Consider the following 10,688-nt stretch of genomic DNA (forward strand, 5'->3'; position numbering starts at 1 on the left):
AATCTGCGTCTTCATTCTGAAAATCTATTTAACTTTGTTTGTGTTTGTGTGTTTGTGTGTGTGTGTGTGTGGTGTGTGTGTGTATTAGATTTGTGAGTATATGTGGATAAACACGCACATACAAGCAGGTAGCGAGAGATACAACACAGAAATGAAATTGCGAGCGAGAATATTGATAAATAGGGGCATAGATATTCATAAATGGAATCAAAGATTTGTATCAATACCACATATTATGTATGTATGTTTGTATGTATGTATGTATGCATATATGTATGTTTGTATGTGTATGTATTTGTTTATATTTATGTTTGTATATATGTATGTTTATGTATATATGTATGTATGTGTATTATTCATTAAATTAGTTTGAAACAGCTTTGATTTTACATAATCAGGAGACCGTAGTGTATGTATGTTTGTAATATATGTGTGTGTGCGTGTGTGCGTGTGCGTGTGTTTGTGCGTGATTCTGAAAAACAAATTGTCTCCATCCTTCATGTGAATGTATTTCGCTGTACATTATTTTGAAAAAGAGAATGTATTGAAATTTTTTTACAGCCGTTTGCAGCAAGTAACGTGTGGGCCCTTGTGGTTGCTGAAGTGTCTGTTGCTGCAATTGTGGCTGTAGTTGTTCTAGTAGGTGTAGTTGTAGCAGTTGTAGTTGTAGAGGTTAGGGTAGTTTTAGTTGTGGTTGAGTTACTTTGTTACAAATCGTTTAACATAAAACCATTGAAAATACATAGAAATATACAAACAAATATTAATACATACATAAAACAAACATACAAACAAACATATATCCATACATAAATACATACATACATACATACATACATACATACATACATTCATACTGTTTGGAACAATTTGCCTGCCTTTCTAAGAGATCCGGAGTTGAACCTGCCTGATTTTAAAAGAAAACAAACTTACTTATTTTCGTTGTAATTCATTGAACTGACTTCTTTTAGTTATAACTGAGTGATTTATTTTGTTTATTGTGCCATGTTAGATTAAGGAAATAATGAAGACTGTGTTTTTTTTTCTTATAATTTTTTCGTTGAAATACACTGATAACTCTTTATTTTTGTTGATCATGCCATGATATTTTTTTTAGATAGCGCTTTTGAGATTATTTGAATTAGCGCTTTCTTAAATTTTTCATTAATAATAATAATGCATACATACATACATACATACATACATACATACATACATACATACATACATACATACATACATACATACATACATACATACATACATACATACATACATACATACACACATACATACATACACACATACATGCATACATACATACATATATACATACATACATACATACATACATACATACATACATACATACATACATACATACATACATACATATATACATACATACATATATACATACATACATACACACATACATACATATATACAAAGATACATGTACGGTACCTATATACATAAAAGAATATTTATACGTAACAGAAACGTAGATAAATGTATGGATGCGTAAATTTTGTACAAAAGGAAGCTTCTCATTGCCCAACCCATTCAAGAGTCAATAAGATTTTTCACTTGTACATATGTTTGTCTGTCTGTCTGTCTGTCTGTCTGTTTGTTTGTTTGTTTGTTTATATGTTTGAAATTTTGATTGTATGTATATATGTATTGAATTCTACAACTTGAAACAAATTTGTCGCCCGCCATATCATCATTAACACCATCATCATCATCATCATTTACTCCATCATCATCACCATCATCATCATCATCATTACCGCCCCACCACACTCGTCATCTTATCACCACTGATGTCAACCCATTTCTGATTGGTCGGCTCGTTAGTTTTCGCACCAAATGACGTCACCAAAAAATTTGCATTCCCGGCACCTCCCACTTTTTTAGTTGATTGACAGCTATGTACATTTACATTGACTGTGTGTAAGCATGTTTGTTTACTTAAGTGCGTCTGCGCGTGCATGTGTGTGCGTGTGTGTGTGTGCGCGTGTGTGTGCGTGTGAATGTAAAATTACTTATGATGACGTAGATGATGACGTTTTTAAAATTATGACTTGAACAGTAATTTTAAAATTATGATGTATAATTATAAATAAAATATAATTATTAATAATTTTGCAGTGGGCGTGGTTTACGAGTTCGGCCAATCAGGTGGTTTGTTTACGTTCAAATACCCCGACAGCGCTTGGCCAGACAGTCAAACTGACCAATTAGCTTTCAGGTGATTAATATTACCGTTGCTCCAATGAATATTAATGAGAATAACTATTTTTCCTGCTATATACTGTTTTGTGTTGTATTTTAATAAGATGTAAGAATTGTGAACAAAGAGGATTCGAACTAGGTGATCGAACAATTACAATCAAGCATTACGTGGCACTTTACCGTCTGAGCTAACATCTAGACATGGGACTGATTTTTTTTTATTTTTTATTCTATTGAAAAAAATACTTGTTAATGTAATTCATTCAACTGTATAAAATGTAATTTTATGAACTTGTTGTGTTTTGTTTAATTTGAAATAATAAAATTGTTAATAAAATGATGAAAATAAATAAAAGAAACAAAATTCGATACTAAAAGTGAAATGAAACTCCGAACAAAATTAAATTAAATCAAAAAGAATTTTTTTTGAAAACAAACTTGAAACAGATTTCTGGCCAGAAAGTCGAGCGGCGTGTTGGTGCGTGTCGTCAGTGGCACATCCAACGACTTCATCCAACTCCAACTCGTACGTTTGTAACATTATCATCATCATCATCATCATCATCGTCGTCATCATCGTCATCATCATCGTCATCATCATCATCACCATCAAGTGACAACATTTTTTTTACTTACTGTCATTATTATTATTATTATTGTTATTATTATAATTATCATCATCATCATCATGGTCGCCATCATCCCCATCATCATCATCATGGTCGTCATCATTCACTTCATATAACGGAACGCATCAATTTTGAAGAAGAAAATTTCGGAACATTCTCCACACACACACACACACACACACGCATATACAAAAAGACTCACTGAAGCGCACGCACATACACACGCACATACAAACGATAAAGCACACATATACACTACACTACACACACTCACATACAAACGCACATACAAATGATCACACACACATACAAACAGAAGCACGTACGTACATACATACTAACATACATACATACATACATACATACATACATACATACATACATACATACATACATACATACATACATACATACATACATACATACATACAAACATACATACATACATACATACATACAAACAAACATACATACATACATACATACATGCATACATAAAAACATACATACGTACATACATACATACATACATACATACATGCATACATAAAAACATACATACGTACATACGTACATACATATATACATACATACATACAAACATACATACATTTCATGAAATTGTATACACAGAGGAACGGAACGTTACAAGCCACGTACAACATGGGGCTGAATGATCACGTGACTGAAGTGGGAGGAGTCAGGGTCGATGATGGTGCTGTCCACAGGGTCGTCTTTGTTAGGTGGGGCGGAAACTCTAGTCTGCGATTGGACGAGAGATCGCCCGTCTATTACTACGCTAACGGTGATTGGTAGGACTGGGAGATTTAACTGCTTTGTGATTGGTTGACGCTAAATCTAATTAACATTAGATAAAAACAGCCAAACTATTTTTTTGAAGTAAATTTTGCATTTACGTTATTATTAGCCATTCTTTCAAAATTAAAAAAGAATTTTATCGAAATTAATTCACAATTTTCTTCGAAACAGGGCCTCAACACACGACTTTCAACCACCAGATGGGGGTCTTGATTGGTGGAGATGGTCGTGACGTCACAGCCAATCATTTCGTCGGCTTGATGTCAGGTGGGCATTGGAAAAACAACAAATCATAAAACATGGAAAACCAAATTTATTCTCGTTACACATGAATAATCTTCTCCAACGAACACACACAAACCCACACACGTACATACACACACGTTCATACAAATGTACACACACATATACAAGCACATACAAGCATACATTCGCGTAAACATAAATATACAAACTGATATGCATACATATTCACGTACACACACACGCAGTAAGCAAACAAGCAAAATGCAAAATAGGTACGCACAAACATACATCACACACACACGCACACACACACGCGCAAGCATACACACAGACACACTCAGAGACAAACACACATAGACACACAGACAAACACATACGCACAGACAAACATAGACACACAGACAAACATAGACACACAGACAAATATACACACACTCACAAAGACACACGCATAGACAAACATACACACACAAACATACACACACATACAAAGACACACACACACACGTATCTACATGCGAAAGGTTTTCACTGGAATGGTCTGAACATGTTTGAGATGGAGAACATAAAGCTGGCCGGACACGTTAAAACGAGCCACGACAAACAGTTAGGAAAATAATAATTAATGAAAATAATAATTAATAATAATAACAATAATAAAAGTAATAATAAATAAAAATAATTAAATAATAACATTTTAAATAATGTCAATAATAACGTTACAGGTGTATAATGTGTGTATTTGTATGTCTGAATATGTGTGTGTGTGTATGTGTATGTGTGTGTGTGTGTATGTGTATGTGTGTGTGTGTGAGTGTGACTGTATGTCGCTTTGTGTGTTATACATATATATATATATATATATATATATATATATATATGTATTTATATATATTTATATATATATATATATATATATTTATTTATATATATATATATATATATATATATATATATATATATATATATATATATATATATACATACTAGGTGTAAATTTAAAACTCAATCTATCTTTATTAAAAGACTTTTTGGAGATCCCGAGGGCGATAGCCACAGAGACCAAAGCAGAAGCAACATCATTATGAATAGAAACAACAACAATGACGTCACCATTAGTAATAACAACAATAACAACATTAATAATAATAACAACAACAACAACATTTATAGCAGAGAGAAAAACGAACTAATTATGCCTACTATGTCGTCATCATCTTCTTCCTCATCTTCTTCTTTCTCATCTTCTTCTTCCTCATCATCTCCATCATCATCTTCTTCATCATCGTCGTCATCATCAACGTCGTCATCATCAAAATATTTTTCGTTTACAGAGACATCTCATGAATACGAAATGAGTTTTGATAATATTTCCTACTCGTTATCAACGTCATCATCCCCATCATCATCATCATCGTCGTCGTCATCATCATCAACGCCATCATCATCTTCGCTATCGTTACTATCACCACCACCATCATCATCGTCGTCGTCGTCTTCATTTAATATGCAAATTAACGCAGTAAGTCCTCACTCAAACGACAACAACAACAACATCACAACAACAACAGCAACAACATTTACCATTAACCAATCATCGTTCAATCGACCGACTGATCATTCTAGAACATTTCACAGTTTTTTCTCTGATTATACTAAAATTGAAACTAACTCCCACGGTAACAACACTCCTTACAACTTAATTAACAACAACAACAATAACAACAACAATAATAATAATAAACTTGAAATTTACGGAAAAAACCGCCTAGATGACGATGCATTAACCGGCGATGACATTGACCATGATGACGTCATAATTGACAGCAGCGTCAACAACAGCAGAAGACGTCATAACGTCACAATGACAACAACAAAAAGAACAACAACAACGACGACGATGATGATGATGATGGGGAGGAAGACGACGACCCTGTCAATTTTTCAGTTTTTTAAAAGTCTGTCTCGAGACACTAACGACAACGATATAATACTCATCAAACAGGTCTTTTTAATTATTATTAATATTATAATTATATTTAATAATAATAATATTATAATTATAACTATTATTATTATTGTTGTTGTTGTTGTTTTTGTTGTTGTTGTTTTATATTTGCTTATAAATTATTTCCGATTTTTCGAAACTTTACAACACGAACAATCACAATAATTGTTATAATTATGCTAACAATTATAACAACAGCAACGACAATAAAACATTAATAACAACAATAATAATAACAACAATAATAAAAATAATAACAACAATAATGATAATTCGCAGATAATATTGGCCACAGCGGTCGTAACGGGCACAATAATATTCATCTGTCTGGTGACACTTGCCATCTGTAAGATGAAGTCAAGGAACCAGGGTTCGTACAAGGTCGACTCGAGGTCGCAGTATCAATACCAAATATGCCTCAACGACGTCACGTCCGTTGTAAATAACAGCGTCAACAACAACAATAATAATAGTAATAATAGTAATAATAATATGAACAATAATGTCGATTTAGCTAGTGAGAGTAATCGATATATTATTGACAACGACAGCGTTAATAATAGCAACGATCGTAGTGTTAATAATCTAAAAAGTTCCACATTGGTGAGAGGTGCCTGCGTGCAGTCGAACACGGACGCCAACAGTCTCGCTGGAATCGGCACGGTCCTCTCCCTTAAAAAACTCAGCCTCAGTAGTTCAAGCGGCACTCCCAGTGGCTTAAATGGTAGCAGTAAGTTGGGCGGCGGCGCGGCGAAAAAATTTTCTAAGAGCAAAAATGAGAAATCGTACATAACGAAGAGATTGTCATCCAGTGGCAGGTGTCAGAAGGAAGATAGGGAATGGTACGTCTGATGACAGCCCAGCCACACACGCACACACGCACACAAACGCACACACACACTACACACACATGCATATACACACATTTGTAAATACATACAACAAACATATACACCAACTTTTTTCTTCATCTTTTTTCATCTCTCTCTCTCTCTTTCTCTCTTTATCCCTCTCTCGTCTCTCTCGTCAGTCTAGTAACACACACACACACACACACACACATGCACACATGCACACACACTCATATTTATGTATACTTATCCATCCATTTATATTTGTTTTTAAAATTAATTGTAAGCAAACTTATCATAATATATGCGTGTATGTTTATGTGTTTGTCTGTGTATATTTATGTGTATGTGGGTTTGTCAGTGTATATGTATGTGTGTTTATTTAAAAAAAATAATAAATAAATTATCAAGCTACTTGTAATAAATTCAGTTTGCAAAGTTTGAAATTGTTAGTAACGAGTGAATTGTGAAGACGTTTTTTCGAAATTTGTTTAAACTGATCGAACAACTAATTAATTTATTATGAAATAATGAGTTGTTTGTTATTATGTAATTTGTAGCAGTCACACATACACACGCACAAACACACACCACGCACACACACGCACTCTCGCGCGCAGTTACAATTACACTCATCACACATAGTATTTGATTCATGATTTTTGTTTTTTTTTAAATTAATAAAAATTAATGAAATTAACATGTCATTAAACAGATTGAAATGAGATCATTTTGTAGATTTTATAAACGAGCATAGCAAACGCTGGTTATGCTGGCCTGAGCACATTTCCAAAGACTCCTGTATGAAACATTCATCAGGTATGGGGTCTCTATATTTCAATTCATTCCCGCAGCGTCCACACGTCCTCGATTCCATGGCCCCCACCTAAAACTACGCATGGTGCCGTGAAAATTTTCTAGTTCATCTGTTGTCTGATTTGATTAATCAACGTGAATGTACAGTACCTACATGGCAGAATGATTTTGGGCTGTGAGTGTATATGATTACTGCTGGTTTCTACTTTACCAATAGCAAACTAGCGCATCAGAAACAGGTCACAGTTCAGAAGGTTAAAGGTCTTTCCCTCTAGTAAATTTGTGAGATTACTTCGCGTTCCAACCCACTCAATGCTTCCAGCTAGATTACAATCCGACTAAAATACTAAATGCTACACAAATTTTTGGATTTGTTTAATATACCATATTGAAGTGAGTTGAATAAATATAGTGAAAATATGAAATTTGAAATGTCCTACTTGAAACTGACGTGTCTCTTCTTTGTCCAAACATTTAATTTTTCTCTGTCTTTGCTCACAAATTTTTAAATACTTCATTTCCACTATTTTCTCTGACTTTTATACTTACAGTGAATCCGTCCAAACTATAAACAAAAGACACACATCATAAATTTTAGGCGTGTTTTACTCTTATGAAACACACCTAAAATTTATTACGACTAGTTTTGAAATTCTAGGTTCTAAAATTCAGAAAAACTTAGTACCTAGAAACATTAAAAATATTACCGATCTACATATAATCAAAATAAGCTAAGATCTCGGCTATCTTTACTTCATCCCAATTGCACCATCTAATTTCTTTTTATATAATTGTGTAACTCGGAAAAATTGGAGGTCGTAGTTAAGCTAGCTAGATAGGTAGCTAATTGGCTAGCTAGATAGGTAGCTAATTAGTTAACTATATAAGTAGCTAAGTAATTAGCTAGATATGTAGCTAATTTTTAGATGTGAGATCATTAACGTTGTTGCACAGCTCACTATTGAATTGTATTGATAAAGTTTAAATACGTCCCTTATGCATGTGTAGCTACATATATATTCAATGACATGTCAATATCAATGTATTTTATAACACAGCATTCTATCTTATCATTCAACTATGCAGTGAATGGTATTTTAGATATTTTTTGAAGAAATTTCATTTATTTTAAGGAAGGTTTGAATTGAAATCGTTTCTAAAACGTTTAATTTTATCATAAAAATCAGAACATAAATTTTAAATTCATCAAAAAACTGTACCCTTTCGTATGCTGGCCTGGCACTTACAAACAGTAAGCAGTATCCCACTTCGAAATGAGGTTCTCGTAAAAGGAGGCAGGCAGTTTCTTACTCATTTCAGAGAGGTAGAACAATTGCCATGGCGGGCCACAGTTGGCCCTCTCTTCATTCCTCCTAGACATGTATGTTACTGAATTCTGAGCAGAGCTCGTGAAACGCTCGTTCCTAAAATTAGTACATCCCCTCTTTATAACTGCTTCTTTATCTGTTTATTTAAAAAAAAATCGGAATTTTTGCGGAAATTTGTTGCTTGGGTTATAAAGATGGTGAAATTTTAAATAATTAACCCATACTCAGCCAGGTTGAACAATTTTCAAAAGTTTATGTTCAGTTTAACTACTAATCCTGGCGTGTTGAATAATATTACGACTTAGAAATGAAAAAAGTGTTTGAAGTTGTTGAGTGAGAAGCTGTAGAATCGTTTGGTTTTTGAGTTGTGCATGAAATTTTGTGGTAATGTCCTTTGAAGAAAGAATTTTTTTTCTATTTTTAAAGTTTTTAATAATTTCATGGAAAAATTGGGTCTCTGAGTGCCTAGATGTATTTACACCCTGTTATTCCTGGCTGAGTTATTCGTTTTTCATAATGTGAGGTTTAAATTAGTTTTATTCCGCCATGCGTTTTTAAAAAAAAAATATCGTAAAAATGTCATAAATATGTTCAATTAATTGTTTTTAATAATTGAAATGCTAAAATGTTCAGCGATCGCAGTAGCAGTAGTAATAGTAGTAGCTGCAGCCGCAGTAGTAGTAGTAGTGGTGGTAGTAGTAGTAGTATTAGTAGTAGTAATGGTGGTAGTAGTAATAGAAGTAAATTAAAAATTATTTTTAAAATCTGTCCAAACTGTGTAGTAAAACTTCATTATCTAAAATTCATCCATCAAAATGTAACAGATGCAGAAGGTAGGTGATAATAAAAAAAAACTCCTAATACAATCAATGATTCATATTGATCAGTCAGTGGTTGTAGTATTAGTAGTAATATGTTTTTACTTAATTACTTGTTTAATACTACATCAAATTCGGATATACAGATGGTATTGACTTTTGTGCTCGTTATGTTGTATTACGTGACGCTAAGTTATAATACAATACAAATACAATATAATACAATTACAATATAATACAAATACAATATATTACAAATACAATATACAATACAATATACAATACAATATACAATACAATATACCATACAATATACAATACAGTATACAACACAATACAATAAACAATATAAAATACAATACAATGCAATATACAATACAATACAATAAAATATACAATACAAAATAAAATATACAATTCAAAATACAATATACAATACAAAATACAATAATCAAAATACTAAGTTATGCTATCCTCACCGGCACCATAACGAACATCCAGTTGAGCCTGGCAGGAAACTGTACATTTGGTGGTGGGTGAGCTGATGAAACAATGATTTGGCATCTGGTCCCCAATCTTCATCATGTTTTCGCACAAACCACAAGTCACTTCTGACTGACAAATTTTTACTAGGGAGTAGTTGTGGATTTTGAAGGTGTTTGGGATGGTTTTTGAGGGTATTTATTTAAATATTTCAATTTTTATTTAAATATTTATACTCATTCATTCATTCATTCATTCTTTCATTCATTCATTCTTTCATTCATTCATTCATTCATTTATTCATTCATTCATTCATTCATTCATTCATTCATTCATTCATTCATTCATTCATTTATTCATTCATTCATTCATTCATAGTTATATTTAATATTTTATTTAATACAATGCAATGCAATATACAATACAATATACAACAAAATATACAATACAAT

The 10,688-nt window shown here is 32.6% G+C and overlaps 2 protein-coding genes across 2 annotated transcripts in view; one reads left to right on the top strand and one right to left on the bottom strand.

Annotated features, from left to right (window-relative positions):
- The window catches only part of HELRODRAFT_172177 (hypothetical protein), a gene marked incomplete at both ends in the record, with an annotated part of 8,424 nt that extends 1,632 nt beyond the window's left edge, over positions 1-6,792 (top strand). Inside the window, 7 exons of the mRNA XM_009018860.1 lie at positions 2,155-2,254; positions 2,686-2,764; positions 3,501-3,672; positions 3,858-3,953; positions 4,457-4,538; positions 5,559-5,745; positions 6,220-6,792. Of these exons, the coding sequence (XP_009017108.1) occupies positions 2,155-2,254; positions 2,686-2,764; positions 3,501-3,672; positions 3,858-3,953; positions 4,457-4,538; positions 5,559-5,745; positions 6,220-6,792 (1,289 nt within the window). The remainder of the gene's footprint in view (positions 1-2,154; positions 2,255-2,685; positions 2,765-3,500; positions 3,673-3,857; positions 3,954-4,456; positions 4,539-5,558; positions 5,746-6,219) is intronic.
- Positions 6,793-8,850: 2,058 nt separating this feature from the next.
- HELRODRAFT_172178 (hypothetical protein) lies at positions 8,851-10,338 on the bottom strand (the record flags this gene model as incomplete). The annotated part of the gene is made up of 2 exons (XM_009018861.1): positions 8,851-9,071; positions 10,233-10,338. The coding sequence occupies 2 exons, from the start codon at positions 10,336-10,338 to the stop codon at positions 8,851-8,853; spliced, it is 327 nt and encodes a 108-aa protein (XP_009017109.1).
- Between the last annotated feature and the right edge of the window lie 350 nt (positions 10,339-10,688).

This window comes from Helobdella robusta, assembly GCF_000326865.2.
Source record: "Helobdella robusta unplaced genomic scaffold HELROscaffold_23, whole genome shotgun sequence".
Lineage (NCBI taxonomy): Eukaryota > Metazoa > Annelida > Clitellata > Rhynchobdellida > Glossiphoniidae > Helobdella > Helobdella robusta.